Here is a 26,869-nt window from a genome sequence, read left to right as displayed (position 1 = left end):
CTTGCCACTGCATAGGCAGGCAGCTCTGACATTTCAGATGACTTGAGAGTAAAGCTGTCTGTGTTTGCAGTTTGAAATGAGAAAGTACAACCCTGCCTGTTTAAATTATTCTCAGACAGGTTGCCCAAAAAGATGATTTTAAAGATGCCCAAATGCACAGCAGCCTGAGGCCATCCTGTGCTTGCTTTCAGTTTCAAAGGCCCCCTTTCATCTCTGAAGAATGGAATGTTGTTTACTGCTCAGGATGTTTTGCCATGTTATCATGAATGTATTACAAATGTTCTGCTCCTTCAACTAGAGGAGTGTTTGTCAAAACCATTCTTTATTCTACATGAGAAGTCTTAAGCCTTGTAAATCCTGCCTCAGATATATTGGGGCACTTAAAAGGCTAAAGTCTGAGCATCTCTCTCAAGTTTGCTACCCTGCATAATTTCACACACAACTCCAAAGGTCTGCAGGGAGCTGGTTTTTTGGTAGCTTGAAGCCTAAGTAGCAGGCACTGGAATGCATGACTGCATGTGAGAACAGAAGTAGTGTCACTGGCAGGGCTCCTGTCACCTCCTGCCCTCACCACTCAGCCCCAGTAAAGCAAGCAATGTGAGAAGTGTTTTAAAGCACAGCTGTAAACTGGTGCCAATGAAATGCTGCTCAGTTTTAGGCACGTTATGCAATCACAGAATTGCTTTGGTTGGAAGAGAACCCTAAGATCATTGAGTGCAAGCATAGACCTAACACCACCATGGCCACCAAACCATGTCCCCAAGTGCTGTGGCTACACCTTTCTTGCACACCTCCAGGGAAGGGGACTCCTCCACCTCCCTGGGCAGCCTCTGCCAATCCCTGACCACTCCTGCAGCAAAGAATTTTTTCCTGATCTCCAACCTAACCCTCCCCTGGCACAATTTCAGGCCATTGCCTCTTGTTCTATTACCTGATATTAGGGAGCAGAGCCCAACCCTCACCTCAGTGCAACCTCCTCTCAGGGAGCTGTAGAGAGCAATGAGCTCTGCCCTCAGCCTCCTCTTCTCCACACTAAACCCCTCCATCTCCCTTAGCTGCTCCTCCCCAGCCCTGTTCTCCAGACCCTTCCCTAGCTTGGTTGCCTTTCTCTGGACCTGCTCCTTCTTGGAGTGAGGGACTCAGAACTGAACCCAGCACTTGAGTTATCAAATAAGACAATCATAGAATCAAGCAGGTTGGAAGAGACCTCCAAGCTCATCCAGTCCAACCTAGAACCCAGCCCTGGCCAATCAACCAGACCATGGCACTAAGTGCCTCATCCAGGCTTTTCTTGAACACCTCCAGGGATGGTGACTCCACCACCTCCCTGGGCAGCCCATTCCAATGCCAATCACTCTCTCTGACAACAACTCCCTCCTAACATCCAGCCTAGACCTCTCCTGGCACAGCTTGAGACTGTGTCCCCTTGTTCTATTGCTGGTTGCCTGGGAGAAGAGGCCACCCCCCACCTGGCCATGATTTGGGTTGGAAGAGACCTTAGAGATGATCTAATTGCAATCCCCTGCTATGGGCAGGGACACCTCCAGCTTGCTCAAGCCTGGCTGTCAACACTTCCAAGCCTGAAGCCTCTTAGGTGCACGTTGGTTTTAAGTGGCAATGTAAACAATGGCTCATCAGCTCTCAGCAGCAGCTCTGTCACCTGTCTGGCTTTGCCACAATCTCCTGAAGCTTTTCATGAAGCAGAGACACTGCAGATGATGAGAAATAGCTGTAAAGGATCTAACAGGCAGACCTGTTAAATATTCAGAAACAAATCTGGCAAGGATTACAGAAACCCACCACAAAGAACAGGAATAGTTACTAGATAGAAGCTTGGGGGAAGAGGAGAAAAGGATAAAGGAAAAAACCTCTTCATGTACTAGACTCATTTTTTTCCTTCAAGTTTTTCCAGTGGCATTGTCTTAAAAAATGAAAGAAAGTAACTGTACCTTCAGCTTCATCTGCAAGTGCATTTGAAACACTTCAAAGAAGTGAAAAGCAGCTGCTCAAAAAGCTGGGAGTGCTGCCTCCTGCAGCTTCTTTAGATGCAGCTTCCTTCATTTGTGGTAAACTGGGAGCACTCAAGAAGCAAATTGTGTCTCTGTGTCAGGGAAATGAAAGCCAAGCAACACCAAAAAGCCCAGAGAAAGAAGTCTGCCTCTCCTCCTGAGAGAGGGATCTGCTCACAGTCCAGCTGGAGGGAAACCTACAGGGCAGTGCCACCACTGCCCCAGCTGCACAGCAAGCAACTGAGTGTTACACAAGGTCCTTCCAGGCTCCAGCAGACAGAAATGCCAGAGCAGCCTGGAGGAGAGGAGGAAGTTGTTGAGCAGGAGAGTGGTGAGAGGCTGGAATGGGTTGCCCAGGGAGGTGGTTGAGACCCCATCCCTAGAGGTGTTTAAGGCCAGGCTGGATGGGGCTCGGGCCAGCCTGCTCTAGGGTAGGGTGTCCCTGTCTGTGGCAGGGGGGTTGGAACTCGCTGCTCCTTGTGGTCCCTTCCAACCCTGACTGATTCTGTGATTCTAGCATTTTCTATCCTGGAGGTGTTGAAGCCAAGCCTGGCTGGGGCACTTAGTGCCATGGTGTGGTTGATTGGCTAGGGCTGGGTGCTAGGTTGGACTGGATGTTGGAGGTCTCTTCCAACCTGCTTGATTCTATGATTCTATTTCAGCTTCTGAGGCTATGAGAATGAAAAAGAATTCAAGTCTGTCAGATGGGACAACTTTGCTACCACTTCTTCCACAGCAGAGATACTTAGAGAATCAGAGAATGGTTTAGGTTGGAATGGAAACATCCCCTCCAGGTGTACCAGAAACATTCAAGCACCCAAGGTAGACTCTGGTTTTCTTACACAGACTGCTCAATTCTGCCAGGGAGGGATGAAAAACAAGTCAGTATGAAAACACAACCACACAGAATCATAGAACAGAATCACAGAATCAGGCAGGGCTGGAAGGGACCACAAGGAGCAGCCAGTTCCAACCTCCCTGCCATGCCCAGGGACTCCCTACCTTAGATCAGCCTGGCCACAGCCTCACCCAGTCTGGCCTTAAACACCTCCAGCCATGGGGCCTCAACCACCTCCCTGGGCAACCCATTCCACATCCAAGTCATCTCCTTACCTCCAGCCCAGATCCAGCACTGGATGAATCCAATGGTCTCTTCTTCCTTGGTCCAATGGCTGCCAAGGCTGTGAGGTTGGCTTCTTTTTGCTGCATCTGCTCTAACTCCATTTGTTGCATCTGAATGAAAAAGAAAACATTTCCATGAATCATGAAGCAGTACCCTGAAGGTCTTAGTTCTCTTTGGGGCAGCTGCAGACAGCAGCTTCTGGAGTCCCTGTGAAACAAATTGTTTCCCAGCCTCTTTTCCTGTCTTTCAGCTCCAATGTTCAGTCATGTGGAGAGCCTTGGACCCTGATGGCCTTGTAGATAGCATGGGGTGGGTGACTCTTTTATGGTGACCACATTGTGGCAGCAATGCAGCCTTTACAGGAGCTGTGCTGATGGTTCCTCAGCCCAGAAGCTGACACAAGACAGAGCTCTGAATGAAATGCTGAGAGGGTTTGAGGTTGGCATCAGCACAGAATGGAAGGGACTGGGCAGGTTGAGTGCTGGAATGATGCTCTGGGTAAGGACTGGGTAGCACCTGGCCACAAGGTCACAGGATGCTGGGGATTGGAAGAGACCTCTGGAGATCTTCCAGTCCAACCCCTCTGCCAGAGCAGGACCAGAGAATCTTCCACAAGAACACATCCAGGCAGGCCTTAAAAAAGCCTGCAGAGAAGGAGGCTGCACCATCTCTCTGGGGAGCCTGTTGCAGTGCTTTGGGACCCTTACAGTCACACACAGGCTCACAGGGGTTGGAGAAGACCCAAAGAGATCATCAAGTCCAACCCCTCCTGCCAGAGCAGGACCACACAATCAAGCTCAGGGCACACAGGAACACATCCAGACAGTCCTTGAAAGGCTCCAGAGAAGGAGACTCCACAACCTCTCTGGGGAGCCTGTGCCAGGGCTCTGGGACCCTTACAGTCACCTGTGCTGTAGTGTCCACCCATTGCCCCATGTCCTATCCCAGGGCACAAGTGAGCAGAGGCTGACTCTGTCCCTCCCTTCCTGATCCCCAGCCCTCAGATATTGATAGACATTGAACAGATGCCCTCTCAGCCTTCTCCTGATCCCTTTTCAGCCTTCTCCTCTCCACACTTAACTAACCCCAGGGCTCTCAGGCTCTCCTCATAAGGCAGTGCTCCATCACCATCCACCCCTGGCAACTCCAGCTGACAAAGCCTGCTGTCAACACAGGTGCCCCACAGGATGAGCACTGCAGCTGGAGGGCAGTGCTGGCAGAAACCCATCAGCAGGAAGGCTGGGATGACACTTGGTGGATGGCATGGGCATGATGTGCTTTCTAGAAGCAGAACTGATCATCTGACCACACAGTTCTCAAGACAATGCTGGAAGCTCATCTCACGAGCATCATCTGCTCCCCCCAAGACACTTTCCACCTCATAAAGCAGTCAAAGGAGGTTTCAAACCAGGCAGAATCTCCTCACCAGTGTTTCAGAGCAAAAGGGAAAGAAAAAAGGGAATCAGAGTCTGGCTGTGCAGTAGACATCTTGGGGACTTTTCCAAGAACATAATTAAGACAAATGAATTTAAGCACTCAGACTCCATAATGGACTCAACAGATCCCCATTAAGTGCTATGGGCAGGCATCCAAATCACCCTGCTGAAGCCAGTAAAATCATCTTTTCATCAAGTTTTGTTCCATTAAAAAGTGTGAGAGTGAATGTCCAAACGTTGTGTGAGCAGTGAAAAGCACAGGATAAGGAGGAGGGATGCAGATAACATCAGGGGATACCCAAGGATACTGCTGCTGGGTTCTCCTCAACATGATCAAGAGAGAGCAGGAGGCAGCTGTGTGGAGTTGGATCTCTCTGGAGCAGTTCTGCAGCACACATGCTAGGGCAGAAAGAGCACTGCAGCAAGAGGAAGAGAGCCAAAGCATAGAATCAGAGAATCAAGCAGGTTGGAAGAGAGCTCCAAGCTCAGCCAGCCCAACCTAGCACCCAGCCCTGCCCAACCAACCAGACCATGGCACTAAGTGCCCCAGCCAGGCTTGGCTTCAACACCTCCAGGCACAGAGACTCCACCACCTCCCTGGGCAGCCCATTCCAATGCCAATCACTCTCTCTGACAACAACTTCCTCCTAACATCCAGCCTGAACCTGCCCTGGCACAGCTTGAGCCTGTGTCCCCTTGTTCTGGTGCTGCTTGCCTGGGTTGTTGAAACTAAATGATCTTTAAGGTCCCTTCCAACCCAAACCATTCTCTGATTCTGTGATTGTAGGAAATGTGCAGTGGCAATTCAAAAGGAGCAGGGGCACCCCTGCTAGGAGCCAGCAGTGTGCCCAGGTGAGCCAATGGCATCCTGGGCTGGCTCAGGAGCAGTGTGGGCAGCAGGACAAGGGAGGTTCTTCTGCCCTGTACTCAACACTGCTCAGGCCACACTGTGATTGCTGTGTCCAGCTCTGGGCTCCTTCATTCCAGAGAGATGTTGAGGTGCTGGAAGGTGTTGAGAGAAGGGCAGCAAGGCTGGGGAGGGGCCTGGAGCACAGCCCTGTGAGGAGAGGCTGAGGGAGCTGGGGGTGTGCAGCCTGCAGCAGAGGAGGCTCAGGGCAGAGCTGATTGCTGTCTGCAGCTGCCTGCAGGGAGGCTGTAGCCAGGTGGGGTTGGGCTCTGCTGCCAGGCAAGCTGCAACAGAAGAAGGGGACACAGCCTCAAGTTGTGCCAGGGCAGGTCTAGGCTGGATGTTAGGAGGAAGTTGTTGTCAGAGAGAGTGATTGGCATTGGAATGGGCTGCCCAGGGAGGTGGTGGAGTGGCTGTGGCTGGAGGTGTTGAAGCCAAGCCTGGCTGGGGCACTTAGTGCCATGGTCTGGTTGGTTGGGCAGGGCTGGGTGCTAGGTTGGGCTGGCTGAGCTTGGAGCTCTCTTCCTACCTACTTGATTCTGTGATTCTATGATTCTGTGACCCTGTGCCATACATCAGCCTCACAAACCAGCAGCATTCCCTTCAACCTGACTTACTTCACCTGCTGAAAACTTGCTACTGCTCCACCACAAGACAGAGTCTGCTCAAAATTCACTCCTTGAAGGGGGAGCCAGAGGAGAGGGGACACTCTCCAGGCAAGAGGCAAACGAATGTTCACCCTCCTTCTCTCCTCATTCTGATTGTCACACAGGCTAAGAATGGCAGCACAAAGAGTTCTCAAACCTGAGTATAAAGATCAAATTGCTATGAGAACGACTCAGAACTGGTAAAATAGGTCTTTGTTGCTGCTGGCCTTTTTAATAATAAAAATAGGGTTTAAAGCCTGGTCTGGCAGCAGGCAGGAATCTCTCAGGTGGCACAATAACCATTTGAGTTAATCTGACCTGCAGCACAAATCAGGCAGCAAAGGCATGTTTTAAAGTCCTCCCTTCTAGGGCAATGGCATTTGCAGCATGGCTGTAATCAGACCAAATGAAAGCTTTGCCAATTGACCTCTCCTGTCCTTTGCTCAGGTCCTTGCTCTGAAGGAGATTTCTGCTCCTGCTCAGGGAAATTCCATCACACTCATGGAAACAGAGAGTGGTTTGGGTTGGAAGAGATCTCAAAGATCATCTAGTTCCAACCCCCTGCCATAGGCAGGGGCACCTTTTGCTAGCTCAGGTTGCTCAAGGCCTCATCCCCTGTTCCAGTGGTTGAGAATTGTCCCAAGGAAGAGGTTCCTTCATTTCCTCTCATCCTGCCACTTGTTACCAGAGAGAAGAGCCCAACCCCTACCTCACTGCATCCTCCTTTCAGGGAGCTGTAGATAGCAATGAGGTCTCCCCTCAGCCTCCTCTTCCTCAGACCAAACCCCCCCCAGCTCCCTCAGCAGAGCATGCAATGAAGTAATTAAACCAAGTATCTTCAGCAAGCATTTGGCATTTTCCTGAAAGAATGAAGCCCAAGCTTCTCTGGAAACATTTATCACATCTTTTGTACTGGATAACCTCTTAGCAAAGCTGCTTGCTAATTAAATGGTCTCTGTTTTGCTCCTCTAGCTTCACAGAACAGAGTAATATCACAGGATCACACAGGATGTTAGGGGTTGGAAGGGACCCAAAAAGATCATGGAGTCCAACCCCCCCTGCCAAAGCAGGACCACACAATCTAGCTCAGGGCACACAGGAACACATCCAGACAGGCCTTGAAAGGCTCCAGAGAAGGAGACTCCACAACCTCTCTGGGCAGCCTGTGCCAGGGCTCTGGGACCCTTCCAGTCAAGAAGTTGCCCCTTGTGTTGAGCTGGAACCTCCTGTGCTGCAGCTTCCATCCATTGCTGCTTGTCCTATCAATAGAATGGTTTCAGTTGGAAAGGACCTTTAAGGACATTGAGTCCAACCATTCTCTAACTCTGCCAAGGCTAAGCCATGTCCCTCAGCACCACAGCTCTGCCTCCCTGAAACCCCTCCAGGGATGGGGATTCAGCCACCTCCCTGGGCAGCCTGTGCCCGTGTGTGAGAATGCTTGCAGGAAGAAGTTTCTTCTGATCTCCAACCTAAACCTCCCCTGGGGCAACTTGAGACTATTTCCTCTCATCCTATCACTTGCTACTAGACAGAAGAGTCCAACCCCTGCCTGGCTTCAACCTCTTCTCAGGGAGCTGCAGAGAGCAATGAGGTCTCCCCTCAGCCTCCTCTTCTCTACACTAACCAACCCCAGCTCCCTCAGCTGCTCCTCAGCCCTGTTCTCCAGACCCTTCCCCAGCTTTGTTGCCCTTCTGCAGACCCTTCTAATAGCACAGCCCACTCCTGCAGGAGTTCCAGTGTATAATGCACCAGCAAATAAAAGGAATAGAGATTTCCACCCCTCTTGCTTCTCAGATTTAACTTCTGCCTAAGGAATGAATCCCACCAAACCCATCCCTGGCAATACAGCAACAAACAGATCACAGAATCATCATAGAATCAACCAGGTTGGAAGAGGGCTCCAAGCTCATCCAGCCCAACCTAGCACCCAGCCCTGGCCAAGCAACCACACCATGGCACTGAGTGCCCCAGCCAGGCTTGGCTTCAACACCTCCAGGTGCTCAAGGCCACTCCCCCACCTCCCTGGGCAACCCATTCCAATGCCAATCACTCTCTCTGCCAACAACTTCCTCCTAACATCCAGCCTAGACCTCCCCTGGCACAACTTCAGACTGTGTCTCCTTGTTCTATTGCTGGCTGCCTGGCAGCAGAGCCCAACCCCACCTGGCTACAGCCTCCCTTCAGGTACTTGTAGCCAGCAATGAGGTCTGTGGATGCAGACGAGCTGAGAAGGAGGTGGGGAAGCTAAACAGCACAATTCTGCTCTTAGTTCTAATTAACAGAAAGGAAAAGACTAAAATGTGCATGAACAAGATACTGAGTTTAACATCAAGGAGGGAAAAAAACCCAACCCAACAAGTGGGGATGTCTCCAGATATGACAGTGGAGGCTGACAGAGCATGGGAGAGATTAAATAAATACTGAAAGTAACAGAAGAAGTGGCAGAAAAGGAAACCAGGGAAGGCTGAAGACAAGTTAATGTATGCCTAAGGGTTATGTGTGCTATCCAGCAATGAGTACATCAGCAGTAATAAAAGCACTAAAGTAGAGGAACAAGAATTTGTATAAGACTTGGGGGGGGATTAAAAGCAAGGAAAAGCAAGCAGAGGAAAGAGGCAGAGCCCCCCCTGATTCTTGTAGCTTCCACAAGAAAGAAATTGAGCAATAAATTAAGGCAAATTCAAAGCAACTTGTGGGAAAATATTTACTGCTTCCTAGGATGAACAGTGGTGAATGAGCACAAGGGAGGTTCTTCTGCCCCTGTGCTCAGCACTGCTCAGGCCACACCTGGAATGCTGTGTCCAGCTCTGGGGTCCTCAATTCAAGAGAGATGTTGACGTGCTGGAAGGTGTCCAGAGAAGGACAGCAAGGCTGGGGAGGGGCCTGGAGCACAGGAGGAGAGGCTGAGGGAGCTGGGGGGGTGTGCAGCCTGCAGAAGAGGAGGCTCAGGGCAGAGCTCATTGCTGCCTGCAGCTGCCTGCAGGGAGGCTGTAGCCAGGTGGGGTTGGGCTCTGCTGCCAGGCACCCAGCAACAGAACAAGGGGACACAGTCTCAAGCTGTGCCAGGGCAGGTCTGGATGTTAGGAGGAAGTTGTTGTCAGAGAGAGTGATTGGCACTGGAATGGGCTGCCCAGGGAGGTGGTGGAGTCTCTGTGGCTGGAGGTGTTGAAGCCAAGCCTGGCTGGGGCACTTAATGCCATGGTCTGGTTGTTTGGCCAGGGCTGGGTGCTAGGTTGGACTGGATGAGCTTGGAGGTCTCTTCCAACCTGCTTGATTCTGTGATTCTCTGAAAAGAATAGGAACAGCTCCATGGGTCCTTGCTACTGCCCTTTACTGCACATCTTTGAAGGGCAGGCTTGATGGGGCTGATCTGTTTGAGGCGTCTCTGCTTATCACAGAGTAAGAGACCTCAAAGATCATCCACTTCCAGCCCCCCTGCCATTGGCAGTGAGGTGGGAGTTCATCTCTTCTGCCTAGTATCAGGTGACAGTGAGAGAGGAAATAGCCTGAAATGGTGCCAGGGGAGGGTTAGATTGGGGAGTAAAGAAAGAATCTTTTCTGCAAGAGAGGTTAGGGATTGGCACAGGCTGCCCCAGAGGTGTTCAAGGAATGTGTGGCCATGGCACTGTGGGACATGGATTGGTGGCCATGGTGGTGCTGGGTGCATGGTTGGATTTATTGACTGATTTGAGCCCAACTATGCTCTAACTCTGCCAAGGCTGGGGCTAAACCATGTCCCTCAGCACCACAGCTCTGCCTCTTTTCAGCACCTCTAGGGATGGGGACCAGCACCTCCCTGGGCAGCCTGTTCCAGCCTGTTAGAACTCTTCCAAGGAAGAAGCTTCTTTTAACATTCAACCTAAACCTCCCTTGGTGTAACTTGAGGCCATATCCTCTTGTCTTATTGCCAGTTACTAGGGAGAAGAGACCAATCCCCACTTGGCTCCAATCACCTTTCAAGTAGTTGGGTAGAGTCAGAAGATCTTCCCTCAGCCTCTTCTTCTCCAGACTAAGCAACCTCAGTTCCCTCAGCTGCTCCTCACCAGCCCTGCTCAACCCAGTCAGCAACACTGCACCCACACAGTGTGAAAGCTTTGCCCAGCCTCAGCCTTTAGCTTCCTGCAGCCATACTACAAGCAGACTCCCTTTTGAAGATGAGAGACAGAAGTACAAGAGATCAGGGTTTATGGTCAAACCTCCAGCACACACTGCTTCATGCTGACATTTTTACAGGGCTTCTGGGATGCACTGTCCATGTGCTTGCACATTTGACAGCATCCTCCACGCAGGCTCCATTTAAATAAGCTCCTTTCAGAAGAGGCATGAAGCCAGAGATAAACTATAAGTACAGATACAAGACCTTCCCCAGGGAGACCTTACAGCAGCCTTCCAGTACCTGAAGTGTACTTCAGGGAAAGCTGGGGAAGGGCTTTTTACAAGGGCCTGTAGTGACAGGGTGAGGGGAAATGGATTGAGGCTCAGGGCAGAGCTCATTGCTGTCTACAACTACCTGAAGGGAGGCTGTAGCCAGGTGGGGTTGGGCTCTGCTGCCAGGCACCCAGCAATAGAACAAGGGGACACAGCCTCAAGCTGTGCCAGGGCAGGTCTAGGCTGGATGTTAGGAGGAAGTTTGCCTGGAGGAGGCTAAGGGGAGACCTTATTGCTGTCTGCAACTACCTGAGGGGTGGTTGTGGCCAGGAGGAGGTTGCTCTCTTCTCTCAGGTGGCCAGCACCAGAACAAGAGGACACAGCCTCAGGCTGTGCCAGGGGAGATTTAGGCTGGAGGTGAGGAGAAAGTTCTTCCCTGAGAGAGTCATTGGACACTGGAATGGGCTGCCCGGGGAGGTGGTGGAGTCGCCGTCCCTGGAGCTGTTCAAGGCAGGACTGGACGTGGCACTTGGTGCCATGGTCTAGCCTTGAGCTCTGTGGTAAAGGGTTGGACTTGATGATCTGTGAGGTCTCTTCCAACCCTGATGATACTGTAAGCCAGGTGGGGTTGGGCTCTGCTGCCAGGCACCCAGCAACAGAACAAGGGGACACAGCCTGAAGCTGTGCCAGGGCAGGTCTAGGCTGGATGTTAGGAGGAAGTTGTTGGCAGAGAGAGTGATTGGCATTGGAATAGGCTGCCCAGGGAGGTGGTGGAGTTGCTGTCTCTGGAGGTGTTGAAGGCCAAGCTGGATGAGGCCTTGAGCAACTTGGGCTAGTGGAAGGTGTCCCTGGGCATGGCAGGGTGGTTGGAACTGGATGATCTTTAAGGTCCCTTCCAACCCAAACCATTCTCTGAATCTATGAACTGAACATTTCCTTTGTAACTGAAAGTAGAAGTCAAAGTAGACCTGGAAACAGCAGAAAGCACCTTAAAAAAGTTATGGTTTAAAAGTGCAAGCATCAGGGGGACTGTGCAAGGACTGTACCCTTCCAGGTCAACGTGGCAGGTAAGGCTGAAGAAGCACAAAGAGCTGCCCCATGAGTTGAGCAAGGACAGGATTGTTGAGTGCACAAAGGAGCAGCTTGGGGCAAGCCTGGCTTGCAGCTGTCTCAGAAGGAATGTGCACTTTCCAGAGGTATTAAAATCTGCTGAAACAGGTGAAAGGAGGAAGTAAATAAAGACTTAATTCACAGGCTAAGAATACAGGGCAGTAAATGGCTTCACAGAGGGGAAGTTTGAGGCAATAGGTCATGCAAAAAGGGATGAAAAGGTCACAGCAATTATGCAGAGCCTTGTGGATCAAAGGACCCTCCGCCGAGGCTCTGGATGTACTTCCAGCAAGGCTAAGATGTTGCCTGCAGCTGCTGGATGACAGCACACTCTGGATTTATGAGTGCTCATTGTTAGGATGTGCACTCTGCATTTTGGGAAGCATTGCTTTAGAACATGCTCCAGTGCCATCTCCCCACACCCTCTCCCTGGTGGAGGTCCCCAGCAACACATAAAATACACCTTTGAGGAAGGAAGGACCTATACCCATGGCTGAAGGACTTGAAGTGGATCAGATCAAGCCTTTCAGATCAAGTCCCCATCAACACATAAAATACACCTTTGAGGAAGGAAGGACCTATACCCATGGCTGAAGGACTTGAAGTGGATCAGATCAAGCCTTCCAGTGGGCACTCGAGCAGAGTGGCCTGGGAAGGATCCAATTCCAGCTGACAGAGGTATCAAAATCCCCAAGTGCTGCTCCTCAAGGAGCAGGCTACACTCACAAGACAACAAGACAGACAGTGGTAAGCTCTGGCCCCTCTGATGTCAGCTTCAGGCTGGCATTTTTGATGACTTTTATTTTGCTCTTATTGCAGTTTGGATATTTAATGCAAATGTTTGCTGCCCATTCCTCTCCAGACTCTCAGTGTAAGTGCCCAAACTGACCAGCTGCATTTGGCCTCATTTCCACTTCAGTCTGAGAGGGTCTCCCAAATAAGGAAGCCCCCCCAGCACACAGGGTGGGTTTCCCCCACCCAGTATGTGAAGCCTGCAGAAGTTCTGCTTGCCTTATTCTCCAGAGAGCCTCCAGCAGTACCAAGGACAAGGCAATACCAAGGCAGAGATCTGTGTTGTCCCAAAAGCCTGGATGAGGCACTTAGTGCCATGGTTTGGTTGACTGGATAGGGCTGGGTGCTAGGTTGGGCTGGATGAGCTTGGAAGTCTCTTCCAACCTGGTTGATTCTATGATTCTAAGAGGCACATCTGCCCCCTCTTCTCTGTGTGAAGCAGCTGGGAGAGCATCACTCTGGAAGCAGCACAGCATGGAGAAATAAGCAGAAGCAGTGTGATGAAGTGACAAGATAAGATGCACTGAGGGATGTGAACTCTGCCATAGAATCACAGAATGGTTTAGGTTGGAAGGGACCTAAAGGATCATCAAGTTCCAACCTCCCTGCCATGGGCAAGGACACCTCCCACTAGAACAGACTGTTCAAGGCCCTACCCAACCTGGCCAGGGGGCATCCACAACCTCCCTGGGCAACCTGTTCCAACATCCCTCCAGCACTTGCTAGCCTGATCTAGGTAGGGTGTTCCCCCCCATGGCAGGGGGCTTGGAACTAGATGATCCTTGTGGTCCCTTCCAACCCTAACTGATTCTATGATTCACTTATTAGACTATTAAGCACTAAGATGAGGCACTTAGTGCCATGGTTTAGTTAGTTAGGAGGTCTTGGGTGATAGGTTGGGCTTGATGATCTCAAAGGTCTTTTCCAACCTGGCTCATTTTGTAAGTCTCTGAAATTCAGTCAGCCTTTTGGCTCCTTTTTTGTACACCAAGATATCACTTTGCAAAAGAGATCTCAATAGCAGTACCAATCAATCTAAAAGGTGACTCAAAGCACCCACATCTAACTTATTTCTGTTCTAAACATCTGAATCACATAATATTTTTCAAGCTCCTACACAGCGTTCTGTAGAGAGGAAGAGAGAAAAGGAGTTGCATGAATAAATTGCTTTGCAGTGCTGCAGCAAAAGTAAAAAGGAGTTGCATGAATAAATTGCTTTGCAGTGCTGCAGCAAAAGTAAAAAGGAGTTGCATGGATAAGTTGCTTTGCAGAGCTGCAGCAAAAGTAAAAAGGAGTTGCATGAATAAGTTGCTTTGCAGTGCTCCAGCAAAAGTAAAAAGGAGTTGCATGAACAAATTGCTTTGCAGTGCTCCAGCAAAAGTAAAAAGGAGTTGCATGAATAAGTTGCTTTGCAGTGCTCCAGCAAAAGTAAAAAGGAGTTGCATGAATAAATTGCTTTGCAGTGCTGCAGCAAAAGTAAAAAGGAGTTGCATGGATAAATTGCTTTGCAGTGCTGCAGCAAAAGTAAAAAGGAGTTGCATGAATAAATTCCTTTGCAGTGCTCCAGCAAAAGTAAAAAGGAGTTGCATGAATAAGTTGCTTTGCAGTGCTCCAGCAAAAGTAAAAAGGAGTTGCATGGATAAATTGCTTTGCAGTGCTCCAGCAAAAGTAAAAAGGAGATGCATGGATAAATTGCTTTGCAGTGCTCCAGCAAAAGTAAAAAGGAGATGCATGGATAAATTGCTTTGCAGTGCTCCAGCAAAAGTAAAAAGGAGTTGCATGGATAAATTGCTTTGCAGTGCTCCAGCAAAAGTAAAAAGGAGTTGCATGGATAAATTGCTTTGCAGTGCTCCAGCAAAAGTAAAAAGGAGATGCATGGATAAATTGCTTTGCAGTGCTCCAGCAAAAGTAAAAAGGAGTTGCATGGATAAATTGCTTTGCAGTGTTCCAGCAAAAGTAAAAAGGAGTTGCATGGATAAATTGCTTTGCAGTGCTGCAGCAAAAGTAAAAAGGAGTTGCATCAATAAATTGCTTTGCAGTGTTCCAGCAAAAGAAAGAACCTCCAGAAATGACCCCCAGATGCAAAGGTAAAGCCACCTACAAAACAAGACAAATTAGCATCAGCCACTGACTGTTGAGCCTAGTGGCACTACAGGCAAACTGGGAAGGGCTTTAGGGCAACTTTGTCCTCACAGATTGCAAGCAGGAAGAGTTGCAAGCAGAAAGAAACAATTAAAATACAGGGAGTGAAGCAAGTTCCTTCTCTCTCCTCTTATTTCACAGACTTCTGCTGCTGTGGTGCCAAACCAGAGCATCGATTCCAATACTATTTTACTGGATTTCCATTTGTTTTGCCTGGGCTCTTCCATTAATCCAAACAATAAGGGCCTTTAAAGCATTCATAAATAACCTGCTGCTGCTGCTGGCACCTAGGAGCCAAGTGCAGCAATGTTAAGCAACAACAAATTTCATAGTTCAAGAGGCACAGTTAAGGGAAAAAAAAAAAGGTTGCTGAGAAAATCACTCTCATTTAGCACAAAGATGCTTAAAAATTGCATGAAATCAGTCAAGTAACTATAGAAACCAATTCCTTCAGCTCTGCATCACACGTCTCACACCTCAATTGTCTTTATTATCATCTGCTGTCAGATCCTTAATCAGAAATGTGAACAGGCTTGATGATTTATTCAGCAGGGAAAGGAATCTGTAGGTCAAGTGAAAAATTTCACACGCACACACACACACACACACATCTTCAGCCTCAGCTACTTTCATTTCATTCTGTTCCCAGTAGCTCTGGGGGCAACTCCAGTGAGATCCAATATTAAGGCTCAATTAAAATAAGCTCCAATTAGTGGAGCTTTTTTCTCCCAGGCTAGAAAAGTCAGGAAATGGATATTGGGAAATGTAAAAAGTCAGCTACTGAGAGGAGGCTGCAGACATAAATGAACTTATTTGTTGATTTCTACAGTTGCTATGCAGAGGCCTCTGGGAGTAAAAGCTTAACCAGTCTAAGCTATAAACTAAAACCCCTGCAGCTAAACATGAACTGTGTGAAACAAGGGCTCCATTCCAGAACAGAAAAACTGCTGGGCCCAGAAAATTAAAAGCCAGAGGCATTTTCCATTTAAAACTAAATCCCAGTACCGCCTCCCAGCCAAAGAATTATAAGCAGTATCAGATTTACAAAACGAACAATTACCCTGGAAAAATGGAGCCCTATTGTACAGTCCCAGATGCTAAATCTCAAAAGTTTCTCTTTCATTTCCCCACTTCCTAATCCCACATTCTAGCCCTACCAAGTGCCCTGCTGCAGTTCACAAAGGGCTGTTTCTGGACAGGAGCGAAGCTGCCAGAAGAAAACCTTCCAAAAGAGAGCTCGTAATTCATTGACCTCATTTTGAAGCACTGCCCTTGCCTGTGGCAGTTCCTGTCCTTCCCCAAGGCCTCTGCAAATGGTATGCAGCAGCAAAATAAACCCTGACCTAATTGCCAGGACAGGGCTGCCAACCTTCTCTCCACACACACACACAAAGGCAAGCATGGGAGCTGGGGAGCCCTCACTTACCTCTTTCGCTTTCTGCTTTAACCGCAGCTGTTCTGGATCCTTTCTATTGTAACGGCTCTACCAAAGGGAGAGGGGGGAAAAAGATGGAACAGAAATTACTGGCATCCAAACACCATCCTGTCCCTTAAATATTTCATAAATGACAATTTTCTCTGCTGATTGAAAGACTTAGCTGCAGGGGTGAATGCCTCAATCCAGACTGGCTTCCCTCCCCCCCCGCTCCCACATGCACATACGCGCATCCCCCTCCTCAGCTGGGCCGGCTGCCTCTGCTCTAGCCTGAAGCAAGATTAAGCTGAAAATGATGCTAACACTGTCAGTCAGGTCCAGTCTAGGCATGATGTTGTTCATGTCAGCAGCAGACACTTAGAAAAAGGACAGGAAGTCCAGGAAAGAAAGGGAGTCGCACTCCTGCAAGCGCAACGCGATTCTTGCAGCTCCAGAGCAGGCTCCCACCTGAGGGGCTCCCAAATTCAGCCTGCAACAAAGCAAAACAACCCCAGCAAAAAGAAGCTGATGGAGTAACATCTACCAATTGTTTTTCCTTTGCTCCTGCTCTGGAGGGGAAGGAAGGGGGAAGAAGGCTCTCGTTCTGTACTAGCAGCAGAGGCTCACTCCATCTGGGGTTGGCAGGTGTGAGGGTAGCAGCTCCAAGGCTGCCCTCTGGTCTGACCATGGTAAGGAAAGATCTGGCAGAGCAGTGGGTGCCAGCAGCCTGAACAAGCACAGTGAACCCCTATTTTCAAACAGATATGGAGAAAGACATACCAAGTGCAGGGCCAGAGAGTCAAGATGGATGTTTACAGTTAGGTGAATGCTTCAGTTTGGCCAGCAGGGCTCATTTCAAGAGTCCACACACACAGCCCAGAGGCCTGCAAGCACTCCTGGGATTGTTTAGAAGAACATGACAAGCTGCAATCCTTTTCTGTGTAGCCTAAGCTAGCCTCAACATGATGATTTCCAGTTACTGGTTATTAGAGCAGGAAGAGGAGACACCTGAAGATGCTCACCACTAGAGCCTCGGAAAGCAAGGAGTGAAGTTCTCACCTTGGCTGCTCGAAGCAGCATTTCACGTTCCTCTTCATCCTTTCTCTGCTTGTGCAGGTGGTCAAGCTCTTCAAGGAATCTCAGCTGGGCCCTGGTGTCACTAGATACCATGTACTTGTCATTGCCCTGCAAAGAGAAGCTTCTTAGAGGCCATCACACTTCCACACAGAATCACAGAATGGTAGGGATTGGAAGGGACCTCCAGAGATCAGCCAAAGCAGGGTCACCTAGGGCAGGTCACACAGGAACACATCCAGGCAGGTTTTGAAAGTCTCCAGAAAAGGAGACTCCACAACCACTCTGGGCAGCCTGCTCCAGGGCTCCAGCACCCTCAAAGTGATGAATTCTTTCCTCATGTTGAGGTGGAGCCTCCTGTGTTCCAGTTCATACCAATTGTTCTTTGTCCCGTCATGGGCACCACCAAAAAATGCCTGGCACCTTCACCTTGACACCCACTCCTCATAGGCATTGATCTGATCCCCTTTCAGCCTTCTCTCCACACTAAACAGCCCCAAGTCTCAGCCTTTCTTCATAGCAGAGATGTTCAAACCCCTTCATCATCATCACCCCTGTTCAGTATATTCAACAACTACCTGAGGGGAGGTTGTGGCCAGGAGGAGGTTGCTCTCTTCTCTCAGGTGGCCAGCACCAGAACAAGAGGACACAGCCTCAGGCTGTGCCAGGGGAGATTTAGGCTGGAGGTGAGGAGAAAGTTCTTCCCTGAGAGAGTCATTGGACACTGGAATGGGCTGCCCGGGGAGGTGGTGGAGTCGCCGTCCCTGGAGCTGTTCAAGGCAGGACTGGACGTGGCACTTGGTGCCATGGTCTGGCCTTGAGCTCTGTGCTAAAGGGTTGGACTTGATGATCTGTGAGGTCTCTTCCAACCCTGATGATACTGGGATACTGTGATACCAAGGCTGGATGAGGCACTTAGTGCCATGGTTTAGATAATTAGAAGGGTTAGGTGATAGGTTGGACTCGATGATCTTTGAGGTCTTGGTTAATTCTGTGATTCTGAGATCACCATCACAGCTCTCTACTGGACTCTCTCCAGCAGCTCCTTGTCTCTCTTGAATTGGGCAGCCCAAAACTGGACACAGTGTTCCAGCTCTGGTCTCACACAGGTGCTCAGTCATATCAATGGAAAAGCTGGGAGGAAAGCAGAAGGCTTCCTGTGAGGCACTGTTCTCCCCCACTCTGAATCCTCACAGCCCAGCCAGAGCACACAAATCAATCCCTCTTCTGCTATTAACCTTGGTCCTTTTTCATGAGCCACCACATTGCCACACAGCACCAACTGTGGCTCTGTTGCAACCAAGGAGACTTTCTTTGCCCAGCAGAGTCTGTGGCTAAGCAAACAAGCTCAACAAACCCTTTCCTCCTCTTCTCTCACTGCTTGAGGTCTTTTCTTCCACTCCTCCCCACAAAACATACCCTCCTTGGAGTCAGGCTCAGTGCATTAGCACAACTTGTTATTAAGCAGTAGTTTGTAATAATCCACCAGCATGCCACAATCCTTTTAAAGGGACAAAGGAGGAAGCCTTATTACCAGAAGATTAATTTCTTTTTTTTCCCAAAGTTTAGAAGAGTTTTTTGCCTTAGAATGCCCAAAGTCAGACTCAGATACTTCCATTTCTAAAGCCAAATCCAAGACCTTATGCCAATTAGGAATGGAATCCCCTGTACCAGAACCAAGGCCCTATCATGGGCTTAGAGTAGCAAGAAATAGGTGCATCCATGAGAGTATTTCAGCTCATCAGTAAGTGGCTTAAGATAACTTCTTTCAGGACTTAAAATAACTGATTTCATATCTATATTTAATATATATATATAGAGAGGAGATATAATATAAATTTATATATATATATATATAATCTGCAGTTATATTTTGTCCTGGTCAGTGAATTCCTTCTCTGCAGTCATTTAGCACTAAGCTGCTTAGATATTGGACTGTTCATAATGTGGAGCTAAATACAGCTGAGGAAACAACTTGGACTCAGTGGTTGTCTACACAGAATGGTAGGGGTTGGAAAGGACCTCTACAGATCCCTTAGGCCAACCTCCACCCTGCCAGAGCAGGCTCACCTAGAGCAGGTTGCACAGAATGGCATCCAGGTGGGCTTGGAACAGCTCCAAAGATGGAGACTCCAGCACTTCTCTGGGCAGCCTGACCATAGAATCATAGAATCAAGCAGGTTGGAAGAGACCTCCAAGCTCAGCCAGTCCAACCTAGCACCCAGCCCTGGCCAACCAACCAGACCATGGCACTAAGTGCCCCAGCCAGGCTTGGCTTCAACACCTCCAGCCACAGCCACTCCACCACCTCCCTGGGCAGCCCATTCCAATGCCAATCACTCTCTCTGCCAACAACTTAACAGTATCACAGTATCATCAGGGTTGGAAGAGACCTCACAGATCATCAAGTCCAACCCTTTAGCACAGAGCTCAAGGCCAGACCATGGCACCAAGTGCCACGTCCAGTCCTGCCTTGAACAGCTCCAGGGACGGCGACTCCACCACCTCCCCGGGCAGCCCATTCCAGTGTCCAATGACTCTCTCAGGGAAGAACTTTCTCCTCACCTCCAGCCTAAATCTCCCCTGGTGCAGCCTGAGGCTGTGTCCTCTTGTTCTGGTGCTGGCCACCTGAGAGAAGAGAGCAACCTCCTCCTGGCCACAATCACCCCTCAGGTAGTTGTAGACAGTAATAAGGTCTCCCCTGAGCCTCCTCTTCTCCAGGCTAACTTCCTCCTCACATCCAGCCTAGACCTGCCCTGGCACAACTTGAGGCTGTGTCCCCTTGTTCTGTTGCTGGCTGCCTGGCAGCAGAGCCCAACCCCACCTGGCTACAGCCTCCCTGCAGGTAGTTGTAGACAGCAATGAGCTCTGCCCTGAGCCTCCTCTGCTGCAGGCTGCACACCCCCAGCTCCCTCAGCCTCTCCTCACAGGGCTCTGCTCCAGGCCCCTCCCCAGCCTTGCTGCCCTTCTCTCAACACCATCCAGCACCTCAACATCTCTCTTGAAATGAGGAGCCCAGAACTGGACACAGCACTCAAGCTGTGGCCTGAGCTGTGCTGAGCACAGGGGCAGAAGAACCTCCCTTGTCCTGCTGCCCACACTGCTCCTCATCCAGGAACAATGCCAGGATGCCACTGCCTCTCTTGTCTTCCCAGACTTCAGAGAATCACCTTGGTTGGAAAAGGGCTTTAAGATCACAGATCCAACCATTTTCTAACACCACCAAGGCTGCACTTGGCCTTGTTAAATCTCATCCCATGGCCTCTGCCCACTCATCCAGCCTGGCAAAGTCCCTCTGAAGGGCTCTGGTACCCTCCAACAGCTCCACACATGCTCCTAGCTTGGTGTCATCTGCAAACTTACTGATGCTGGACTCAATCTCCTGGTCCAGATCATCAATAAAGATATTGAACAGGACTGGGCCCATGTGCTAGTTTGAAGCTAGCTAGAATGGTTTGGTGAGAGGAACTAGATTACAGGCTGTGAAAGGAAAACAAGAGTGATGTCTACTTCACTCCTAGGCTTGCTGAGAGACAGAAGAACAAGAATGCAAACATACATAATGCACTTCTCTTGGGGCACTGCCTGAGCTGCATCTCTCTCTAGCCTCTCTGACATCTCTCACTTTGCTTCCTAACCCCCTGGCTGAACCTCCATTCTTCCTTGGGACCGAGCTAAGGTTGAGAGGGGTAGGGGGAAGGTGCAGGGGTGGTTGGGAGCCCCTCCTGGGGACTCAGGTTTCTGGGAGGGCTGCTGTGTTTCTGCATTACCTTTTTCCCTTGTCTATTTCTGTCTATAACTGTATCTACTCTAAATACCTGCTTGTACATTGTTCTAGCTGTAAATATAAGCTTCATTCAATTCCCAGAGCTGGCTGAGTCTAGTCTGGGTGACTTCCAAAGTGGGGGGGGGGGGGGGGGGGGGGGGGCAGGGAACACCCAAACCATCACATCTTTTATTTCAGCACTCCAGTGTGGGGCAAATTGATTTTGAGTGATTGTTAATTAACTCTGGGAAATCAGAATGAAGCTAATGAAGCTATTTTCCTTAGTGGGGGCTATTGTGTGGCCTATTATCTGTTTTCTTGTTTATAATTGGCTTAAGGCAGAGATTGGTTACTTTTTGTTTAATTTTGAAGAAGATCAAATCTAAACTTACATCCATTTTTTGGAGTTGGGAAGATTTCATCCTTGGCTATTTTGGGTTTAACATCACTGAGTCTTTTACCAGGAACACTACAGGAACATTTCCCAGCAGCATGACAGGAAATGGGAAACAATTCTGCTTTATCTACAGCTCTAATCAGAGTAATCTTACCTAAGACCCAGGCACCAAACCCTTGTTCTGAATTTTATTCATGTCAGACTGTGGCATTTCTGTTGTGTGTGATCTTAGCTCTTCTAATTTTTGATTTTAGAATAACTTTAACATCCCTTCCTACTCAAACCAGTCTATGATTCTCAGCACAGCTCAGGACATACCCTGAGTGCTGTGTCCAGTTCTGGGCTCCTCAGTTCAAGGGAGATGTTGAGGTGCTGGAAGGTGTTTGGAGAAGGGCAGCAAGGCTGGGGAGGGGCCTGGAGCACAGCCCTGTGAGGAGAGGCTGAGGGAGCTGGGGGGGTGCAGCCTGCAGCAGAGGAGGCTCAGGGCAGAGCTCATTGCTGTCTGCAGCTGCCTGCAGGGAGGCTGTAGCCAGGTGGGGTTGGGCTCTGCTGCCAGGCAAGCAGCAACAGAACAAGGGGACACAGCCTCAAGTTGTGCCAGGGCAGGTCTAGGCTGGATGTTAGGAGGAAGTTGTTGTCAGAGAGAGTGATTGGCATTGGAATGGGCTGCCCAGGGAGGTGGTGGAGTTGCCTTGAACACCTGGAGGTGTTGCAGCCAAGCCTGGCTGGGGCACTGAGTGCCATGGTCTGGTTGATTGGCCAGGGCTGGGTGCTAGGTTGCACTGGCTGAGCTTGGAGCTCTCTTCCAACCTGCCTGATTCTATGATTCTGTGACTTCAGCTTCCACCTCATTTCTGCTCATGAGCTCCATTGGATCTTGCACTCTGTAGAGACACCACAGGCTGTGCAGGTTCCTAAAAACTTCTCGTAGTAAACTCTATCCTACTTTTGTACTGTTTCTTTTCTTTGTACTGCATCTTCTTCTGCCAAAGAACACCATACTCCAACTGCTCCATCCATCACTATCCATATTTGGAAGCCTACAAATAGCTCCTGCTTTTTATTACTGCTTGTCTAGCACTTAAAAGCTTACAAAAAGTGTTGAGTACAAAAATAACTCCTATTGCATCAGTTAGCTCTTGTTAAATTCCATGGAACTATGAAGCTCCTGTAAAAAGGCAAAACAAAACAAAACAACACAACCAGACAAAGAAGAATTTAGGAGCTGAAAGACAATCTGCTTCTAACTTCCAGTCTGGGAGCTGAAAGGTAATCTGCTTCTAACTTCTAACCACACAAACAAGAATTTAGGAGTTGAAAGATAATTTGCTTCTAACTTAAAGTTTGGGAGCTGAAAGTTAATCTGCTTCTAACTTAAAGTTTGGGATCTGAAAGATAATCTACTTCTAACTTCCAACCAAAAAACAGTAATTTAGGAGTTGAAAGATAATTTGCTAACTTCCAACCAAAAAACAGTAATTTAGGAGTTGAAAGATAATCTGCTTCTAACTTCCAGTCTGAGGGTTAAAGATAATCTGCTTCTAACTTCCAGTCTGAGGGTTAAAGATAATCTGCTTTTAACTTCCAGTCTGAGGATTAAAGATAATCTGCTTCTAACTTCCAGTCTGAGGGTTAAAGATAATCTGCTTCTAACTTCCAGTTTGGGATCTGAAAGCTAATCTGCTTCTAACTTCCAACCACACAAACAAGAATTTAGGAGTTGAAAGATAATTTGCTTCTAACTTAAAGTTTGGGAGCTGAAAGTTAATCTGCTTCTAACTTAAAGTCTGGGATCTGAAAGATAATCTACTTCTAACTTCCAACCACACAAACAAGAATTTAGGAGTTGAAAGATAATTTGCTTCTAACTTAAAGTTTGGGAGCTGAAAGATAATCTGCTTCTAACTTCCAGTTTGGGATCTGAAAGGTAATCTGCTTCTAACTTCCAGTCTGGGGGTTAAAGGTAATCTGCTTCTAACTTCCAAGCACACAAGAATTTAGGAGTTGAAAGATAATCTGCTTCTAACTTCTAGTTTTGGAGCTGAAAGATAATTGGCTTCTAATTTCCAACCAAAAAAAAAGTAATTTAGGAGTTGAAAGATAATCTGCTTCTAACTTCCAGTTTGGGAGCTGAAAGTTAATTTGCTTCTAACTTGTAACCAAAAGACAGTAATTTAGGATCTGAAAGCTAATCTGCTTCTAATTTCCAGTCTGAGGGTGAAAGATAATCTGCTTCTAACTTCCAACCACACAAACAAGAATTTAGGGGTTGAAAGATAATCTGCTTCTAATTTCCAGTTTAGGAGTTAAAAGATAATCTGCTTCAAACTGCCAACCACACAAACAAGAATTTAGGAGCCAAAAGACAATCTGCTTCAAACTTCCAGTCCAGGAGCTGAAAGATTATCTGCTTCTAATTTCCAGTCTGGGGGTTAAAGATAATCTGCTTCTAAATTCCAAGCACACAAACAAGAATTTAGGGGTTGAAAGATAATCTGCTTCAAACTTCCAATCTAGGAGCTGAAAGATTATCTGCTTCTAATTTCCAGTCTGGGGGTTAAAGATAATCTGCTTCTAATTTCCAAGCACACAAATAAGAATCTAGAATCTGAAAGCTAATCTGCTTCTAACTTCCAATCCAGGACCTGAAAGCTAATCTGCTTCTAACTTCCAATCCAGGACCTGAAAGCTAATCTGCTTCTAACTTCCAATCTAGGATCTGAAAGCTAATCTGCTTCTAATTTCCAGTGTGGGAGTTGAAAAATAATCTGCTTCTAACTTCCACTTTGGGAGCTAAAAGATAATCTGCATCAAACTTCCATTCTAGGAGCTGAAAGCTAATCTGCTTCCAAATCCCAGTATCAAGAACTCAATACTGAAAAAAGTAAGGACTAATGTCCTATTATTGAATGACAACAGCAGCAAATCCATCCCTGAAAGAGCTATTTTGCCTGCTAGCAAGTTATTGCTTCCCATTTGCACTACCCAAGCATCCAGAGGGATGCTGGAACCCAATACCCCTTATAGTGAATGGAGCTAATGCAAAAAGGGAGGCAAGGGAATCATAAGTAGCACTGGCAGACAAAAAGACACAACAGTTCTACAAACATTAAGATCAAAGAACCTTCACATGGAGCACTTTCTAAAAATAAAATACTCAACTTATTTTCCCAAGGCTTTGTACTGAGCCAATGCTGCAGTTTCATCACCAGTAAATGCATAAAGCAGACACAAGCCCCTGAATCAACCCAGCAACCCAGAGCAGGCCAAAATAGCTTTACATCTACTGTGCAGCAGTCACCAGGAAGAGAACAAATCCATACAACTACTCTTATGCTGGGCTGGAAGGGCAGCTATCCAGCAAGCTGAATGGAAGACACAAGGAATGGTTAGAGGCTATAAAGAGATAGAACAAACCCAGCCTTTGGTAGAGGTTGAAAAGGCACAGAGAAGCATAGACTGCTTTGGGTTGGAAGGGAACTTAAAAATCACCCAGTGCCATGGGCAAGGACACCTCCCACTGTAGTCCCCATCCAATCTGGCCTTCAACACTTCCAGGGAGGTCTAGACTGGATGTTAGGAGGAAGTTGTTGGCAGAGAGAGTGATTGGCATTGGAATGGGCTGCCCAGGGAGGTGGTGGAGTCACCATCCCTGGAGGTGTTCCAGAAAAACCTGGCTGGGGCACTTAGTGCCATGGTCTGGTTGATTGAACAGGGCTGGGTGCTAGGTTGGGCTGGATGATCTTGGAGGTCTCTTCCAACCTGGCTGATTCTGTGATCCACAGCCTCCCTGGACAATCTGTTCCAGTGTCTCACCACCTTCACTGGAAAGAATTTATCTCTGGTCTCAGCCTCCCCTCTTTCTGCTCAAAGCCATTGTCCTTTGTCCTGTCACTGCAACCCCTTGTAAAAAGCCCCTCCCCAGCGCTCCTACAGCCCCCTTCAGGTACTGGGAAGCTGCTCTAAGCTCTCCCCAGAGCCTTCTCTTCCCCAAGCTGAACAGCCCCAGCTCTCAGCCTGTCCTCACAGAGGAGGTGCTCCATCTCTCTTGATCATCCTCACAGCCTCCTCTGGACTTGCTCCAACAGTTCCATCTCCCTCTTGTGCTGGGGCCCTCAGAACTGGACACATACATACTGTACATGATGTGCCTGTACCTGGAAGAGATTTCCCTTCCAGACTGCAAAGGAGGAAAACTTTGGTGCAAAAGTTGCTTAACAACTTCTTTTACCTTGTGGGTTGATGCTCTGTGCTGAGCAATTACAGTCAGTTTTTCTAGGAGCCCTCTTAATCTCTGCTGTGTAGCTTGGGAGATCAAGTTCACAACATCAGAGTTGAGTTCCACAATGTCATGCCTTTTACCTGTGGAAGCAGAGAGAATCCATTACATGTTTTAGTAGTAGCTGATAATTGAAATAATTAGCACAGCAGGTATTCTGTTCCCCCTGGAAGTCATACCCATTATGAATAAAGGTTTGGAGATTATGATTTTCCTGGTAAAGTCACAACTTCAAAGATCTCAGACATTACATTAATAAAACTTAGCCTGGAGCTTCAGAAAATATAGACATTGTTTCACTTAGCCTCCAGAACCACTCTCCTTGCAAGGTCATTTATAGGACAGAGTTAATAAGAACACAAATCAAGCTCCGTGTTCGGGGAGGGGGAGAAGCAGGAGCTGTAGAAATTAGTGCCAGGTTCTGTTAATTCCAGTAATTAAAAAAAAATGGGGAATTACATCTTGCCCTGCTTGACACTCTGCTTGTTAACAACTCATGACATTTATTCCACCAGCTGGGACGGGTTTGGCAGCACACTCCGGGCACACAGGACCCTCTCACCTGCCTCAAACGACCTGCGCGGGGCAGCCAGACCCAACCCTCCCATGGCAGCAGCTAGGACAGCACAGATCAAGCCCGGGCAGGGTCACCATGCCACCACCTTCAACCTTTCCTCTCGGGCTGTTGCTGCCTCTCTGCTTTCCAGCAGCTGTGACTGCAGCTCCAGGCAAAGCTGTGCCAGCCCCGTGCCCAGAGCTGGGCATCACCTCTGCCACCTTCTGCTGAGGGAGCAACCTTCCAGTGGCTGCCACCATCCATCGCTCAACACGGCTCCCCCGAGACACCTGGACAGCAGAGACTTTTCCCTGGTGGGCACAGCAGGCAGCAGCTCCACGTCCCTCCTAGGCTGCAGGTGTCAGCAGTGCTCTGCTCGCCCTTACAGCAGCTGTAATACTTTATGGAGCAATATACAGCACATCCTCAGAAGCCATCTCCCTATTTACTGCCAAGCGGAGGGTTAAGGATGGATAAACAGGGGAAAAAAACTCACTGCCTGCTGCCTGTGATTTGCTGCTCTAACTGAACAAGAGGAACAGTCTCCCAGGCAGGAAGAAGCTGCAATGTCTTAGAATCACAGAAGCAAGCAGGTTGGAAGAGAGCTCCAAGCTCAGCCAGCCCAACCTAGCACCCAGCCCTGGCCAATCAACCAGACCATGGTGCTAAATGCCTCGTCCAGGCTTGGCTTCAACACCTACAGGGACAGCAACTCCACCACCTCCCTGGGCAGCCCATTCCAATGCCAATCACTCTCTCTGCCAACAACTTCCTCCTAACATCCAGCCTGAACCTGCCCTGGCACAACTTGAGGCTGTGTCCCCTTCTTCTGTTGCTGTCTCTTCCAAC

The 26,869-nt window shown here is 48.6% G+C and overlaps 1 protein-coding gene across 1 annotated transcript in view; it reads right to left on the bottom strand.

The window, feature by feature from the left end:
* Positions 1 to 26,869, bottom strand: part of TAF4B (TATA-box binding protein associated factor 4b) — a 104,856-nt gene that overhangs the window by 15,100 nt on the left and 62,887 nt on the right. The window contains exons 12-15 of the mRNA XM_064170512.1: positions 25,417 to 25,547; positions 17,008 to 17,133; positions 15,961 to 16,017; positions 3,123 to 3,242 (exon numbers count right to left, since the gene is read on the bottom strand). Coding sequence (XP_064026582.1) covers positions 3,123 to 3,242; positions 15,961 to 16,017; positions 17,008 to 17,133; positions 25,417 to 25,547 — 434 coding nt within the window. The remainder of the gene's footprint in view (positions 1 to 3,122; positions 3,243 to 15,960; positions 16,018 to 17,007; positions 17,134 to 25,416; positions 25,548 to 26,869) is intronic.

This window comes from Pogoniulus pusillus, chromosome 34 (genome assembly GCF_015220805.1).
Source record: "Pogoniulus pusillus isolate bPogPus1 chromosome 34, bPogPus1.pri, whole genome shotgun sequence".
NCBI lineage: Eukaryota > Metazoa > Chordata > Aves > Piciformes > Lybiidae > Pogoniulus > Pogoniulus pusillus.
Note: the sequence above shows the minus strand (reverse complement) of the source record. Positions and strands in the feature narration are given on the sequence as shown.